This window comes from Panonychus citri, unplaced genomic scaffold, assembly GCF_014898815.1.
Source record: "Panonychus citri isolate SS breed McGregor unplaced genomic scaffold, ASM1489881v1 Contig00090, whole genome shotgun sequence".
NCBI lineage: Eukaryota > Metazoa > Arthropoda > Arachnida > Trombidiformes > Tetranychidae > Panonychus > Panonychus citri.
The window spans coordinates 113734-131956 of NW_026515495.1; the positions used below are offsets into that span (position 1 = coordinate 113734).

Below are 18223 nucleotides of genomic sequence, written 5' to 3' on the forward strand. Positions count from 1 at the left end.
GAAACAATCACGATCACAATTAGCCAATAATCATCAAGCAAAATGAGAATGAGCTTAATTGTTGTTGTTGATGTTCATCTTGGTGATCATATTAAAGCTCCGGAAATACAATCATTCATTTTAATCTAGAGTGAAAGTGGATAGTTAACAATGACGGCAACTTTAATTAATTGTTATTACAATTAACTGTTTACTTATACGATAAGCAACAATCCCATAGACAACAATTAACGGCCACCTCCTTATCCTCCACCTCCAAATGATTTAGTTAATTGTAACCCTCCTCCTCCTTGATTCCTTAATGTTTATAATTGGATTGGGTATCTAACCAGTTTACCAGATAAGTTAAAGTGGTTATTACAATCAAATCAAATCAGTAAATTGTTTATCCATCATCTTCATTCACTACAATTACAATTATCACAATTGTAACATCATTAGTTAATTACAGCCAAATTAAAGTTAATAATTGTTATAAGAAAACAAAGTTTACCTTAATTGTTGCTTTTACCAAAAATCTAATAATAATATTATTATTATTATTTTGTTATTGAATTAAATTCTGTGTTAAATTAACCATTAACAATTAATCAATTTCAATCCAATTACAATATTAATTGTTGTGATTAGTTAAATTGTTTATCTTTTAAATTGTCATCTTAATCAACTGTATGAAATTAACATCTATTATCGGTAATATTTGCCTACAGCCAAAATCTTCTGGATAATTAACTAAATCATAATTGTTACTAATTTACAATTCTAATTGAATAACAACAAGAAGACTAAATCATTATGCCGACCATTGGTCAATACACTTCAATCACAATCCTTTTCATGGTTTTTGGACTCTCGTTGGCTGGTAAATCACCTTACCATTTATGTAAGTTAATTACCTTAAATTGCTGTTAATTTATTGATTACGTTCAATTAATTGTTCAATTCAGGCAAGGAACGTAGTTCAATGTCAAAAGATATTAAGATCAACATCTCTGATTGTGACCACAAGGAGCGATGTCCTTTATTTAGAGGTCAGAATACAACCTTATCCGTTATATTCAGTAAGTATGACAATTAACTTTTCTAATAACAATCGACTAATAGTTAATTACAATCAGTGAGTCGAGAAAATCAACTAAAATCAATGAGATTTTTTTTCACAATCCAATCATAACGAGATTTTGTTTAAATGATCAACTGATCAGTTTTTTTTACTTCATGATAATCTGCAAACTATTTCTTGTAGAAATTAACTAACTACTATAATTAACTTTTCGTTTGGCAATTAATTGTTTCAGCTCCTCAATTTGATTCTTCTCGTGGTATTGAGAGGATTCTTACAGGTAAATTTGCCTCAATCAAAGGTAAACGTATCGTTGAATTGCCGATGGTCAAGCCAATTGATGCAAGTCGAGAAACAATTAGATTGTCTGATAAAATCTCGGTAATTACGATCCCAATTAAACGTAATTTACAATACATCACACAATTTACTTATGCTGTTCCTGTTGCAGCGGCTAAGGTAATTTACTGATCGATAATCGTTAATTGTTGAATTTACTTTCAAATTGAAACACTAATTGTTATTTACTTACAGGGGCCATTTGATTTACGATTGGTGATCAGGGAAAAAGTTAACGGAACCAAATCATGGAAACACAATCAAGGAGCTGTTTATGTTTGTGCTATGATTCCCTTGCAATTTGCTTGACAATTAAGGTGATAATCAGTGAGAATTAACGTTTGGAATCAATTTAATTAACAAACTTTTAATCAACAATCAACTATTGGCCTTAACCTAATCTCAACGAGTTCTTTGACTTTCTTATGTCAATATTACAACATATTAATATTTTGCCGATAATCCTAATCATCATCATAATCGTCAATACAATTACTGGTTCCCAACCAATTGATTGAATCTAATTGCTGATCAATTAATATGATTTAATTGTTACAATCAAGAGAAAAGACAAATTTCAATTCACTACAAGTTGTTTTTTTCACTTAATCTCAAGTGATTGCAATTTTAAGTGATTAAGACAATTGTGAATTCATTTACTATTTATTTACATTGATTCAGGTGAACCAACAAGCTTAGATTGTTAACAATTAACATATTATATTGATCATCAATGATTAACCATTTAAATTAAATTGTTACATTCTTGGATCTGAGATGATTATGATTGATTTAATCATTCTAACTTTTAATCATTACAATAACAATTTCCTCTCTCTCTCTCTCTCTCTTAATTTTGAAATCAAAATTGTTACTATTTATCATGGCAACTTTAAGCTAAAACAATTAATAACAATTAACTAACAATCAATTAAACCACCGAGATAAAAAAAACATCATCATGATATCACAATTTACATAGTCAAATCTAATTGTTACCATTTGGGAAGGTTAAAAAATGATGAAAGTTAAATTAAAATGGTCAACATATCGTATTGTCATGTTACGATCTGATTGATAGTGATTGAGACAATCAACTGATTATAGTCAAGGTTAAGTTAATTTGATTCATAAATTGTGATCACACAAACCTTACATCCCATTGAAAGACAACAATTAAGTTGTTAATCAGCTCTGGGCACATTGATTAGCAACTTGTAATTGTTATTAATCAACATTGAAAACCATGTAATCTTTCACAGTATTAATTATACAATAAAAATAAAATAAAAAGCTGATCCCAATTAACTTATACAAATATCATATGATTATTTAATCAGTAGTTCTTTATTTTCAGATGAATAATTTAAAACTTGATTCTGATATCATTGAATTGTAATTTGAATCTCCGTCCGAATAAGTAATCGTTTCAACAATTAAAGTTTAAAAGGTCGTTTTCAAAACAATACTATCGACTTGGAACCACTCATGGATTTCAATTCTTTACTTTTCACCATCGTCTTCATGGGGCTCATGTCGCGCTATCCTACCAGAATTCTGGTTCTCACATGGAAAATAATGATTATCATGGTTTTGGTAACTCGTAACGGTATTATAATTAGTTATGAAGGTTATGGTTCTAATGGTTATGACTCTGATAGCCAAAATATTGAATCATATTAATTGTATGATTATCAGTTGATTTCATAATCATGGTTAAGTTAACCAGATAATTGTGATTCTTGCTGATTTTGTATTGTTCATATGGCAAGAAAAAATGAAAATAAAGCTCATTTCAAGCAAATCGTCAACCTAATCAATTAATTGTAACCTTCATTTAACAGTCTAATTTAACCACATTAACCTTGACAGGTAATTTAAATCATGATCTTGGTGATTAAAGTTAACTGTATCCGGTCATTTTAAATTATGATTAACGTTGACAATTTAAATTATCTTGTATTATGATATTAACACGAGACAAGTTTCAATTGTTATTGTTTTGTTTTTTTTTTGTTAATTGTTCATTTAATTGTTTACATCTTGAATAATAATGTATATTGTCTACCATGAAGGGTTGATTGTTTATTAATTGTTTAGAGGAAAAAATTGATTTCTAATTGAACTTGAGGTTATCCCTTTTAACCCTGAATTTATTGACAAAACATTATTTCAAGGTTAATTGTAATTAAACTTGTCACTAACAATCACATTTAATTGTTTCAAGTGTTCATTCATCAACAATGTTAATCATCATCTGATTAGCATCATCAGTTAATCAGTAAATTCTTATGATTAGTGATTGTTTAGTAAATAAAGGATTGATTTTATTTCCGTTTAATTTGATTAAATATCAAGGACAACAATTAACCAAAACAATTAATATAAAGGTTAATCATTGATGTTCAATAAATGATTAAAGTTCAATTGGTAATTGAATAGTTTGATTATTTTCATCATTCCATCTGCCTTGAAAATCTTTCAATTGTGATATCAACAATTGTTCACTTTTTATTTACTTCAAATTAATTAGCATTAATCAACAACAATTAAATTATTTTCTTTCAAAAAAAAGTTTTTTTTTCGTATTTTCTCAACAGTGGTGACATCTGTTGATCTTTTTAAGAACTAACCGAAAAACATGTTTTCACTTTTTTCTTGTAAACAAAAAAAAACTGTTGATGGGATAAATTTGTTTTCTAACTGTTAATTGTTGTCAATTAAGTTTAATTTGATTCTAAATTTGATTATGGTGATAACTGTACGATTTGCTCCCAGTCCAACAGGATTTCTTCATCTTGGTGGTCTACGAACAGCCTTGTACAATTATCTGTTTGCAAGAAAACATGATGGACAATTTTTACTACGAATTGAAGATACGGATCAGGTGAGAACAATTAACTTAATTGTTTCTCTTTTTTTTTGTTACTGTTACAATTTATAACTGATATTAATTTGATTTAAGCAACGAGTTGTACCTTCTTCTATTGGAGACATAATCAATGTCTTAAATTGGGCTGGCATTAAACCGGACAAAGGACCATTTAGTCAAGAAGATGTTCCCAATTATGTTCAGGTACTTTTCTCAAGTTTGATTTACCGAATTAAATTGTTCTCTATCAATTAAGTTAATCATATTAATATATAGTCTATATCTCTATCTTATCCCTTAATCTCTATTCTATGTCTAGTCAGCAAGGATTAAACTCTACAATGAGAAAGCAAACGAATTACTTGACAAGGGATTGGCTTATCGGTGTTTTTGTTCAACAACTCGACTTGACCTTCTAAGAAGAGAGGCCATTAAAAACAGATCAATTCCTCGTTATGATAATCGATGTCGACATTTAACAGATAAAGAAGTTGATGAGAAATTATCATCAAATGCTCGTTATGCTGTTCGATTTCGCTGTGAAGAGCAGATTATCTCAGTTGACGATTTAATCTTTGATGAGACAACATTTGACCTTAAAAATTCTGAAGGTGATTTTGTGATAATCAAAAGTGATTCTTTTCCATCCTATCATTTAGCGAATGTAATTGACGATCATAGTATGAATGTGACCCATGTTCTAAGAGGTGAAGAATGGTTATTATCAACACCGAAACACTTGATGATCTACAAAGCGTTCGGATGGGAACCACCAAGATTTGCTCATATTCCGATAATTCTGAACGAAGATGGTAAAAAGCTGAGTAAACGGCACCAAGATCTCGGTGTGATGAACCTTAAATCTCGTGGTTTCTATCCGGAGACAATAATCAACTACCTAATTCTAAGCGCTGGTGGATACGAACCGAAATCACCTCGAATGTCAACATTAGAAGAGATCGTTGAAAATTTTGATCTGACCAAAATTAATCGCGCTCGATGTAAAATCAGTCATTCCAAGTTGAAAGCTTTTAATCGACAAGCAATTAAGATTAAATTGGAAGAAGATAGGAAAGGATTTCTATCATCGTTGCGAGATTATTTAAAACAAAGATTCACCAGTGAATTGATCAATGATGAAACTGATGAACATCTCATCTTCCTGTTCACCGAAAGTCAAGTAAATTCAAAACAATTAAGAATCAACAATCAACCAATTAATCAAATTCTTATTTCAACAGGGTCGTTATTCTAATTTCGGTGAATTTGCTGATGAAATTGGTTTCGTTTGGACAGAATGTCAACCCTCTTGGTCTTGTGATCAATTTATTCCCTTAGGAGATATTGGTGAATATAATTAATCGACAATTAGTATAATCTAATTATCATCATTTGTTTTTTCCATTCACAGAAAAATCAATTGAAAGTGTCCTTAATTTGATAGCCAAAGAATGGGATTCAAGTGAATCAAGAATCGATAAATTGTCATTCGTGAAAACTTTTTGCTCTGAAAACAAATTTGATTATCGTTTGGTGATGAAGTTTCTTAGATACTCATTGGTTAATCATGAGGTAACTAATTCAATTTCATTCCTGTTGACAATTAATACAAATATTAGATTGATTTAAATTGTTCTCTATTTACAGATTGGTTTACCTGTTGGACAAATGTTATTTATTCTGGGAAAAGAAGAGTTCATCAGGAGAGTTAGAAATGGAATCCAATATACCAAGTCACAATTAGCGAGCACATAAGAGAATCACAATTAATTAGGATTACAGTTGATAGGAAATAGATTCCATCTTGTAATTAATCAAAGTGAATGAAAAGTTGGTGAAAAAGTATAACAGGAAGACGAGAAAAATATTCAGTTATTAATAGAAGATGACAAAGGCCTGAGAAGAAATTGATTTAAAATTTTTCTATTCAAGTTTTTGCTCTCGTCGACAATTTAACTGACCAAAGAGAAAGGAAAAACTTTAAATCAATCAATTTAAACTGTCTGATTAGATTGTGTTTATATTTTGTAAATAAGTTAACTTAGTTACAACTTGACAGTTTTGTAGATTTTTTTTGTTTTATAGAAAATGTTGATCTTTAAAACATTTCAAATGATTCTTATTAAACAATTAATTCTTTTTCATTTTTGATTAACCATTAGTTTTCTTTATGCTTCCATTTTGGACACATTCAAATGTTGATGAATCATTTCCTCTTTGTTGATTAAATGATCAGCCTTACAGACCAAGTTCATCAAGGCACTGATATTGTGTGACCAATCATTTAGAACTTCATTTGGATCTTTATGAGCCTCGAAATTAACGATACCCTCTAAACGATCAACTTTTGACCAAATTGTCTTATTACACACCAAGTTGCTGAGAATTTCTTCAGTTTCCTGAAAAGAAAAAAAGAAAGAAATGAGAATAAACTAACTGATAGAAAGGAAAATTTTCCAATAATCAATTGTAAACTTACCACAATCGAAAGGTCTAAAAGTTCAGCCATACGATTTAATCGAATTCTTTTGTAATATTTGGCCATAATACGAATATTCTAATGTATTGAAAGAAGATATTAAATTTGATGGTTAAGTGAGAATGATTAACTGATAAATGTTAACTTACATGTTCTACAACACGACTTTTAAGGTCCTTCCATCTTTTCTTTCCAAGTTCTGAGAATCCATAAACATCGGTTGCAGGACAACCTTCGGTTCCTGATCTTAAAATGTCTTCGAATCCTTGAATGAATAGTCGCCAATTAATTAGCTCGGTGGTTGTGAAAAATTTTAATACTTCACCGTAATTGGGCAATTCTTCTAGACCCTTTTCTACCTTGATACGGTGGATAAGGTCAGATTGTTCATTGTCAAATGGTGAGAGGACGATGTAAAGGACTATATTTTTTAAAACTTCATGATTCTTTTGAGGGTCTTGCTTGACAATTGGTGTATCAAAAACAGCTCGGTAATGTTTGCATATGTTCAAATAGTTTCCTTCTTGTTGGTCAATTTTAATCATTAACTCGTAATATTTCATCTTAAGGTCTTGAACTTTCTCATCGGAGAAAAACTTGGTATGAATCTTTTTGGAAAGAATTTGAGCTTTGATAAAATCCTTTTTAGCAAGACAAAGTCTCATTTGTTCCAAGATAAGTTCAACCTTTTCCCGTTTATCCATCGATCCAAATGTTTCAATCTGTAAATCTCCTATTATATTAGCAGCATCTTCAATTTTACCTTCCTCTTCCCTCATGATGGCTAATTTATGAGTTAATCTAGCTCTTTCAACTTCAACATAGATCTGGAAAAGAGAGAGAAAAAAAAGTTAACTGTTAATATCCAACAGACCCACAGGTAAAGCAAATAGGATAATAAACAACAATTGTTTACCTTGCCAGCGGTGACAGATCTCAGGGTATCAATTAATTTCAATTTTTCTTCCTTGTCCGTAATTTTATCAACAAATTCACAACATTCTCGAACCATGTCAGTGATAGCCTTTTTAATTTGACCTCTTCTCTTAGTGAGAACAATAATATGATCATTGAGAAGTTTATAGTCTTTAGCATCGAAACAAATGTCTACAATAGCAACCAAAATTCGACTAGTAGAAAAAGTATCAGCACCCTAAATACACATATGAAACAAGAGAAGAGAAAACAAAATAAATCAATTGAATATTAAATGAGAAAAATGCAAAATGCCAAATACAAATATAGCCAAAAGAAAAACTGGTTGTCAGATGAGAAAACCCATAAAGCAAAAAAACATCACTCACCGTTCTAGTCAATTTCTCCAAAGCTAAAAGCTGTTCCAAAGCAGAATCAATTTTACCTTCCTACAAATGAAAGAAACAAAATCAATCAACAATTAGACATAAAATTAAAAAACAAAAAAAAAGAATTTCAATCAAGACATAATAAAAGAAAAGAAAAACGTTTTCTTCTCCACTAACCTGAGCAGCCTTTTTACAGGCAGGAATTTTCTCATCACAAGAAGAGGAATAATCAACCTCCATCTTAAGTAATTTACCAGTATCGGTAAAAGTGATTTCGTTTGACATTTTCACTCACGTAAAGTTGAACAGTCGAAAGAGATAAATAAAACAATCAAATTTACCAAAAAATATTAGAAGATAATTTAATTAATAACCCAAACAATCAAAGAGAAATTTTCACCGACAATTTGATTGAGAAAAGAAAAAAAAACAGCAGAGTAATCGCGTTTTCGAAGCGAAAGTAACTCCATCTGGTGTAGAGAAAAAGAACAACTGGAAAACGAACTTTTTTGAAAAAAGTAACAAGTGAATTTTAATTTTCTTTATTAATTAATTTTCTTCTTCTTTAATTGTTGTTTGCAATTGATTTTTAGAAATAATTAACTGATATTAACAATTAAAATTTGGAATTGAGAGACTTTAGAATCGTCTAGTTAATATTAAAGATCAACAAGTGAGTCAATTTTTGTTTAGAAAAGTCTAACATGTTATGTAATTGGTGTTTTTTTAAATTCTTTTTCTAAAATTAGAATTTTTTGTTTTTAATTTGATTTGTTCTTTTTTTTTAATCAATTAATTCTATTCTCTTTTTATTTTATTTTTCAGAATGGTGTTTATTATTTCAGCTCTTGGTGTAAACAAGTGGAGAACTGTATTGATACTTTGGTGGTGATGGAAGAAATGAAAGAGAAACCTTTATGATGACTCTACCATGATGGAGGGAAAAAAAAAGGTAAATAAATCAAAGGAAAAAGATGCCCAATCATCATTGGAATAACATGTAATCAACAAAAAAGTGATGATTATTTTACAAGTAAGAGCAGAGGAGAAAAAAAAAGACAACGTCACAACTAGTTGATTAACAAAAATTCAGGCCAAACCTTGATCAACAAATGGGGAGAGTTGTATTGAAATTTAAAAGCCAATGGCAGTTAACATTGAGGGGCTGTAACATTGTTTTGGTTTATACAATCAAGGTGATCACACTTTGAATAAATGGTCAATAGTAACATCAAAACGTACTCATCATCATCATCATCATTGGATAATTGATGTTTTCTAATTTCGATTAAACCAAATCACTTGCAGTTTGAAGGATTTAGAGATTCAACCATCGGTCAACAAGACAAGAAGCAGAAGATTGTTTTCCATCATTGATAATCCATCTCTTCATCATCTTTACTTTTAGTGAATTTATTTTCTTTTTTATTTTTGACAATTACCTCTTCTTCTTCTTATCCTTTATTGTTAACTAAATCAGTTATCTCCTCTCACCAGAACCATGGAATTGATTGAACCTCACTTTCGTTCAGTAAATGAATGTCCTCAAGAAGTTGAATGTCAAATATTAGGTAAAGTATTTTCATTTTGAATCTCTTTGTGATTTTATATAGAGTTTTCCCTCCAATCGTTTCCGTATTTTCATTTACTAATGGTGTTCATTTGTCTCACCTTTTAGGATCTTTACCTGAATGGTTACAAGGTTCGTTGATTAGACTTGGCCCTGGTAAATGGGATCTTGAAGATGGATTCACTCTTAATCATTGGCTTGATGGTTGTGCGATGTTGATTAAATTTCGCTTTGAAGATGGTCGAGTTTTCTATTCATCTAAATTTCTTCGGTCAAACGCTTTCACCAAGATGATGGCTCATGGTAAACCCGTTTTCACAGAATTTGGAACTCGAGCTTATCCTGATCCAAGTAAACCATTGGTTGCACGGTTAATTAACCAATTAATACCAAGTGATTTAACCGATAACGATATTTCCAATATCTACCTGATGAATAAACGTCTATTTGTAGCAACTGAAAGTTGTAACATTTGGAGAGTTGATCCAGCAAATATGACAGGTATTGAAAAGGTAATTAATCAATATTTCACATAATCACTTTATAAAAGAAACCCAATCATGACATTACTTTTTTTCCCAGTAATAATCACAATCATGATTGCCTTAATCTTTTATAATCGATTATTAATTAATGTCACCTTATTATTTTTTCCCCCATTTGATTAAAGTTTAATTTGGACAGAGAGGCTTCGGTTAATCTCAGTACATCTCATCCATTATACTCAGCGAGTGATGATTCTTATTACAATGTTGGAACCAATTTCTTATCCGGAATGAAGTACAGCATTTATCGAGTTCCTAAAAGAGAAGATTCGAAATCTCCATCATCAAATCGTAAGGAGAAAATATCAAACAACAAATCATCAAAATGATTAATCTTCTTTAACCTAAATGATATTTTGACTTCTCATGATTCATATTTCCACGTAACAATTAACGCTTTTTTCTTTTTTTCTTTCAACAATTAATCCAAATATCGGTGGACAACAACAACAACAACAACAACACTTGGCTAATTAAACAAATCAACAGCATTCAAAGGAGTTAAAAAAATTGCTGTTATTCCTTCAAGATGGAAAACTGGATTCAGTTATATTCATAGTTTTGCCATGACTGAGAATTTCATTATTATAATTGAACAACCATTGGTGGTAAATGGTTTCAAACTTGCTACTTGTACACTTAAAGGTAAATCAATGGAGGAATGTTTGGAATGGCGACCTGATGAACCAACCCGATTCTATGTGATTAACAAATCAACCGGAAAAGAACAAGAATTTGACTTTGAATATGAAACTGAGGCTTTTTTCTTCTTCCATGTAATGAATGCTTACGAGCAAGATGGACATGCAATCATCGATTTGGTTGCCTACGAGGATATTAAAGTTCTCGAAAAGTATCACTTGAAATATCTTCGATCAAATGAATTCAATGATCAATGTCAACCAACAGCTCGTCGATATGTCCTTCCATTGGAAAAGAGAGTAGTAAGTATTAATATAATAAATAGAGAAGAAGAAAAAAAAACTTGTAGATTATTAGGTAAAAAGAAGAGAAAAAAAATGTTCTTTCCCAAATTAATCCTAATCAATAAACCATAAGGTTTGCGAGATTAACTGCTAACATGACACAATCTGATTTAGATGACAAAACACATTACAAGTTAATCTTCTCTATCTAATGTTCACTAATATTTTTCTCTCTTGTTATTCCTTAGCCTCAGCAGAATATTAAATCACAGAATAATTTGGTTGATCTACCTAATTGCTCTGCTTCAGCTTATCTTATCGATGGAATAATCAAATTAACATACGAACAATTAGCCGAACCTGGTGAGCATAATCTCTCTTTTCTCATCTTCTAAAACATTTTCCTCTTCAATATTTGTCTCTCTAATTATTCAAGATTTACTAAATTCTAATCCATGGAAAAGAAAGAAAAACAAAATTAATCATAATTTCGTATAAACGTTTTTTTATTCCTAAGGCTTTGAACTTCCAACATTAAATGATTCTTTCGCCTGTACCAAATATCGATATGCTTATGGAAGTGGTACATTCGAACAGGGAACTTTCTCTCACTCTGTAAGTTATCTCATCCTATTCTCTTTGATAATCCATCTTTAATCTTTTAAGAACAATTTATTTATCATATAAACCACTAAACAATTAATTCTATCCATTGATAGGCCATCAAACTTGATTTGGAAACTCACGAAGTGAGAATGTGGAAATCATCTGAGACTGCATTCCCTGGAGAAGCTTTTTTCATACCTAAACCTGATAATCAAGGAGAAGATGATGGTAATTGATTTTCTATTATATATTAACAACCATTTTATCCCCAATTCTTTTTCAATTAACTCATATCATATTCTTATTTACCTTTTATCTCTTTCTTTCTCTCTCAGGTATCATTTTATCTGCTGTTCTGGAAAGTGATCAGAGTAAGAAAAGTTTCCTTATTCTCTTGGATGCTCGAACTATGATGGAAATGGCAAGAATATTGATTCCTCGTGATTTAGCTGAAATTCCACCCACAATTCATGGTGTTTTCATCTCTAACATTAAAGAAATTGTTATATAAATTAATTGGAATAGTGAGAGAAATTGTAATCAACATTTTTCACTTAGAATCAAATTAATTCAAAGAAAAATATTCTCTCAATGGTTAAGGTTTATGATTACATTATATTTATTTTATTCTTTTTATTTTGTTCTCTTTAATCAATCAACAATTTCAAATCTCATTTTAAAACCTGATTATAAAGGTAGAAATTTTAATTGTACTCCTAATTAATTAATAGAAACAATTAATTCTTAAAATACTAATAAAAACAATTAGATATTTACAATTGAACCCAAATTCTAATTAATCGAAATTGATCAATTTTGATAAAAATTCTCAGATGAAATACATAATCTAATGGTCACTTAACATAACCTGAAATTAGATTCTAACAATTAGTTAATCACAATTAACGAATAAAAATTTTTTTCTATTATCTAAGCGATCGCTAGATGGCGTCACCAGTAACAAGAGATTTCGATCAACTGAATTAACTGATTGTGTTTATTATTGAATTTTAATTGCTTTGGATTTAAATTATATTCTAAAATGATATTTAATTTCTATAATTAAGTAAATTGTTAATCTCTTTTAATATGAAGTTGTATCAATCTTTGTTGACTGGCCAAAAGGAAAAGTCAACAAGATGGATTAAGATGTTTATGTGATTTCATTTATTGGAGCTTCAATCAGTTTAAGTTTTATTGATTTAATTTTTAATTATCTAGAAATTTTATCCTTTAATCATTTGATCACCACAATTTGACCATAATTAACTTGTCTTACCGTCATCAAAATCAACAGGTATTATCAATCTAATTGAAAAGAGATTAACTTGCCCGATGAAAATGTAAGTAACCCTACACTTATTTTAGCTTTTTTTTCAATTTTCTACCTTTAATAATCTGATGGTTTAAAGGTTAATCACTGATTTAATTGTTAATTTCATGTTCACTGTTGTAATCAACCTATTTTTTTGTTGTTGCACAATTAAGTAGATAAACAGAAATACATGTTACATGTTAAGTAAATGGTGGAGATCAACACACAAGTCTAACCGTCAGTTTAATCCTTTACTTGCCGCAAGCTTTTCCCAACATTTGATTTATCCATTTCTAATCTAATGGTTATCTTAACTAATTGTATCAACCTTGATTATTTAATCAACACAACCTGAAGTAATTAATGACTGGCCAACAAAGTGGAAGAAGGTAAGTTAATGAGAAAATAAAGGTTAGTACAACAAGTGTAAAAAGAAAACATGAAAAAGTCTTAACATGTTCTATAATTATGTTTACCTTTTTTTCTAACCATCAATAGTTGACCTTTTATCTTAAACATGAAATTTAATTATTCAAAGATTTACTTTTCATTATGTTTTTCCATTTGATTACTAATTATTTTCTCTTCTCTTTATCCTTTTCCTCATCTACAAGGTTTTACCAGTTGGAATTGTGGATTTATACCAATAACATTTTCTTAAAAGGTTACATATACTCTATCGTTGAACAGAAAAGTAATTAAGTGTAACCCTTGTTATCAATAACTCTAAGCAAAGGAAAAGAGGAAGGAAGCAAGAAAAAGGAAGCAAAAAGAAATATACAAGGAGGAACACGAAGAGGAGAAGAAGAAGAAGAAAAAAAAATTCCAAGATCTGATATACTAACAGGAGGAATTCCTGATTAAGGTGATGGTGGTGGCGGTGGAAAAGATTGAGCTTTCTCCTTGGTTATTATTCCATAGGCAGATGAGTTAACCTATCAAGTGAGATAATAAAGGTGAGATTGTAAGTTTAAGTTTTCTATCCAAGTTTCACTACAATTTCCTGTTAACTTAAGTCTTGTTTACTGTTATGTCGAATAGGTTGGTTGCTCAATGGAAGAAAAAAAGCAAAATAGGAGAAGGAGAAAGGTGAAGGTGGATATGGAGAGAATGAGGAGTAAAACAGGATAAGTTACACAACTTGGAATCAAGGAATAAAGTGGAACCCAAATGAGTCTTCAGAGTCTCTGTAATTACACTGGAGAGATGATGCAGAAAAAAGGGAAAAGTAGAGAGAGAAAATCTTACTTATGAGTAACTGATACAGTGTGTTTAATATAACAACAACTAGAACAACATTAAGTACTCGAGTGAACAAAAAGCAGGAGAGAAGCAAAAAAGAAATTTTCTTCTAAGGGTGGAAATCAACATTTCTCTAGTGATGATAAAGGAGAAAGTGAGAGAGAGAGACTGTTTTCTAGGTGATTTACAATATATGGAAAAGAGAGATGGAGAAAATTAAGAAAGATAAAATGGTGATGTAGAACTTTCAAAGTCGAAATTGTGTCGAGAATAGATGAATTACTCTAGAATTGAAGCGGCTTCTTGATTTTGTTATTAGCCGCATAATAACCCAAGGGATTTGTTGATTCTCCATCGTCACATCAAGAAGGAGAGAAAAAATGAAGAGCGACGTTTTCTCTCTCTCTCTCTCGAACCTTTATTTCCTTTAGATTCTATATCCCACCTTCCACCCATCTCACCAGACTCTATCTTCTTCCTTTCTCTTTTTTTTCTCATCTTCTTACAGACACATAGTCACTATCATCCCGAAAATGATGAGGAAAAGCACACAGGAGAATTTTAACTTATGGATACACAGTTAAGGAGGAAAATGAGATGGAGAGATGATAATGATGCAGGAAGAGGAAAAGATGCAGACTTGATGCATCATCGCCATAATATTTTGCCTTCTTCTTCAATCCTTCTTAACCAAGTTAAGAATATAGTCTTAACAAAATATCTTTACTTCCACTTTCAGTGTTATATCATCTTTCTTTACTCACTTATCGAGTTGTCTTCAATCGAGAGAGAAGGGGAGAAAGATGATGAAGAGAGTGAGATGATTATGAAGAAAAGCAAAAAACAAAATAACAGAGATAAAGGTAGACTTATTCATCGCCCGATTTTCCACTAATATGAGGATGAAATACAATAAACCTCCTCTTGTTATCTCTCATATTGCTTCCTTTTCGCTCTTCCTCTCTCATCCTTCTTCTCCCTCTCTTCCTCTTCATCTTCTTTTTTATATTATATTTTATTTTCACTCTACTGATAAACGTGATTCGCATTCTTATCATCAAAATTGACTCACCATAATCTTTTCTCTCTCTCTCTCTTTCAGAACTGCTATCATCATTCTGATCTTCATTATCATCCTCAGTCAACATCACCACTTAAACAAGCATCGACATGAACACGAAGATTAAACCATTTTTTACTACTTTTCTCCCCATGAAATTACAAAAGGATGAAACTTGAATTGGCTAACATGATGATTCGTGTAACAACAACTTGGGACATTGAAAAAGTCACTAAGCAAACTGAGATTCACCAATTGTCAAAGGAAACCAATGAGATGATGAATAAAATCTTTGAAAGTTTGTTGATTGAATTTCGGAAACAGAATAAGAACTTAACTGTAATTGAATACCTTTGATGATCATCTTCCTTTCTCCCTCCCTCCCTCTCTCTCTCTCTCTCTCTCACCTCATTTCATATTTAGACACAAATTTCGTTACAAAAATGTATCCCAAAAGTGGACTGAAACAATCTCACGGGAATTTCAGTGATTCTATCTTCATCATCTTCTCATTTTCTCTTATAATATTATTTATTTTCTCATTTTTTTCTTTTCTTCTTGTTCTTTTTTTTTCCTTCTATTCTTTTAGATCTCAATTCATTGATGGACTAACAAGTTATCGCTTCTCATTAAGATGAGTAACACGGAAGAGTATCAATTCAACTAATAGATATTATCAAAATCTGTCCATCTTATAATATAAGATGATCATCTTAATTGCTGTTATCTTTAGTCATCATCATTAGATTGAATTTCACTGAGAAAAACTTTTTCTCAAAGATAATTTTCCCTGTTCGTTATTGCTTTTTATTATTATGGGAACTAATCATTTTTTCACCATTTACAAGGTTCATTTGTTACCTTAATTTCCAACAATTGGAAACAATTGTTCAATCATATTAATGGTTTTTTAATTGTTCATCTTTATGTAAACATTAATTTTTTCTCTCTCTCTCTCTCTGTAGGTTTAAGCAAACAACCAAAGCTTTGGAAACATTATCTTAACATTAACGATACTAAAAAAAAGGAAACAATTTAATGATCTTTTCACATTAATACTAATCAATCTATTTAAAAGTTTCCATTATCAAGGTAAATATTTATTTCTCAATTTTGTAATTTATGAATTTTACATTATGATTTCATATTAATGATCGTTTTCTCTTTCTCTTTTCCTTTTCCGATTTACAGTTATCATTTGATTTACAAAGATGAGCAACAATTAAGTAATTGAAATGATGCAAATTTAAATGATTCTAATACTATTGGTATAATTGCAGAAAGTTAATTGGTCCAATTGAATTGAAAATGTGTTTAACCAACAGCACAAGCTTGCTACTTAATAGATGATATTTGTTTCTGGCAACACTCAAAAAGACTGTGGAAACCTTGTAAATTGTGATGTGTGTTCATGTCACAATTAATTTGCAAATTAAAACCTGTTGACATCGGAAGAAGACTAAGAAGTGAATTACAGAGAGAAGGCAAAAAAAAATGGGCTGATGGGTTAACTGTAATTCTCAATGGATAAGTGGACTTGAAGACACTGGCAACAGTTCAACAATTGACGACAGTAGTAAAGGTAAACTAAAGGCACATTAGGGCGGGGCCTAATATTTTTTTCTCAGAATGGAATAAAAAGGGGTGGGGAAGATTAAGTGAGAAAATTCAAATATTTTAAAACAAAAATTGGCGCGAAAAGTGTATTAACTTAAAGATGGCTAACAATACATGATGAAATGTTTGAACCTAATGAATATTACAATAAATGAAGATTTCATCATAATGATTTTAAGGACTACCTATAGAATGAAGTACCAAAGGTCGCACTCAGATAAGTCTCTTATTCTTTAATCCTCTTAAGTCGTTTACTTCTGAAATGACTTGGGGATACGCCAAATGATGGTTAATGAACCAGATAAGTTTAAACCTCTAACGTAGCTTCGGGGTGATGATATTCCCTCCAGTAATAACCTTAAGGACAGTAGAGAAGGTTTATGAGGCTCCACCTCATACAATTGAATCAGTATAAATAAAGAGCGATTGTCAATGTTAAAGTCATTCATCCTCAGTCAGTCTTCAAGTTAACATCTCCTTTATTCTCAAAGTGAACTACTTCAACTTCAACAAGTCAACAAGTCAACATGTCTTTTAGAACTGTTACCGCCAATATTCGTGTTCTTCTGCAAACCTACGGACCAATGATGGGAGGTCAAGAGGAAAGTGATGCTCTAGTGGACTATGTTGTGAGTCTAGGTGAAGTCGATTTGACTCAACCACCTTACAACCCCTCTTATAGTGTCGCCTATGAGTATGCTTCAGAATTCCGTGGTATTCCGGCCGAAATATTTGAAAGGGAAGGTTGGCCTGCTAGTTGGTTAGCTTCACGGTGGCCTGGCGAAGTTCCAAGTGAACCCACACCGATAGAAGGAGGTCCAACACCACATGACTGGCTTTATGAGTACGACTCATTCGGTGATGAGATACCAGCTGAATATTTTGAGAGGGTAGGTTGGCCAGAGGAATTGATTAGGTTCCGAAGACCAAATGAAGAGGTTCCATCTGAAGCTTCGAATGAGGTCTCAACCAGTTCTATTCCGATAGAATATACTCAGCCACCTTACAATTGCCTTTATGAGTACGACTCATTCGGTGATGAGGTACCAGCTGAATATTTTGAAAGGGTAGGTTGGCCAGCGGAATTGATTGAATTCCGAAGACCAATCGAAGCTCCGAGATGTTCTACACCAATTGAGCCTACTGAACCAGCAACCTTCCCACCTATCTATCATATAAATTGATAGGATACACTCTATTCGGAGGTTTAGATATAACATCTAGTTATACAAAACTGTATCCGATTGATATGATAAATCAATGAAATAATTAATGAATAAATAAA

General features: G+C 31.0%; 4 protein-coding genes and 1 long non-coding RNA gene across 5 annotated transcripts; 4 read left to right on the forward strand and 1 right to left on the reverse strand.

Annotated features, from left to right (window-relative positions):
• Window positions 1-334: 334 nt before the first annotated feature.
• Window positions 335-2700, forward strand: LOC128387505 (uncharacterized). The gene is made up of 4 exons (XM_053346715.1): window positions 335-883; window positions 948-1061; window positions 1299-1522; window positions 1598-2700. Exons 1-4 carry the CDS (start codon window positions 796-798, stop codon window positions 1709-1711), a joined length of 540 nt encoding a protein of 179 aa, XP_053202690.1. The 5' UTR covers window positions 335-795; the 3' UTR covers window positions 1712-2700.
• Window positions 2701-4049: 1349 nt separating this feature from the next.
• On the forward strand, window positions 4050-6422 carry LOC128387503 (probable glutamate--tRNA ligase, mitochondrial). Its single transcript, XM_053346712.1, has 6 exons — window positions 4050-4289; window positions 4368-4478; window positions 4594-5454; window positions 5516-5621; window positions 5686-5846; window positions 5922-6422. Exons 1-6 carry the CDS (start codon window positions 4152-4154, stop codon window positions 6027-6029), a joined length of 1485 nt encoding a protein of 494 aa, XP_053202687.1. The 5' UTR covers window positions 4050-4151; the 3' UTR covers window positions 6030-6422.
• On the reverse strand, window positions 6409-8478 carry LOC128387504 (26S proteasome non-ATPase regulatory subunit 12-like). Its single transcript, XM_053346714.1, has 6 exons — window positions 8235-8478; window positions 8058-8117; window positions 7670-7906; window positions 6903-7580; window positions 6754-6831; window positions 6409-6673 (listed from the first exon to the last, which is right to left on the reverse strand). Exons 1-6 carry the CDS (start codon window positions 8340-8342, stop codon window positions 6443-6445), a joined length of 1392 nt encoding a protein of 463 aa, XP_053202689.1. The 5' UTR covers window positions 8343-8478; the 3' UTR covers window positions 6409-6442.
• Window positions 8479-9270: 792 nt separating this feature from the next.
• LOC128387502 (beta,beta-carotene 15,15'-dioxygenase-like) lies at window positions 9271-12488 on the forward strand. The gene is made up of 8 exons (XM_053346711.1): window positions 9271-9628; window positions 9736-10139; window positions 10298-10463; window positions 10662-11116; window positions 11347-11461; window positions 11616-11713; window positions 11818-11932; window positions 12040-12488. The coding sequence occupies exons 1-8, from the start codon at window positions 9559-9561 to the stop codon at window positions 12213-12215; spliced, it is 1599 nt and encodes a 532-aa protein (XP_053202686.1). The 5' UTR covers window positions 9271-9558; the 3' UTR covers window positions 12216-12488.
• Window positions 12489-13191: 703 nt separating this feature from the next.
• Window positions 13192-16887, forward strand: LOC128387506 (uncharacterized). The gene is made up of 8 exons (XR_008325036.1): window positions 13192-13430; window positions 13634-13975; window positions 14061-14208; window positions 14770-14840; window positions 15364-15660; window positions 15911-16169; window positions 16287-16413; window positions 16513-16887. It is a non-coding gene; the product is annotated as an uncharacterized LOC128387506 (long non-coding RNA).
• Window positions 16888-18223: the final 1336 nt, after the last annotated feature.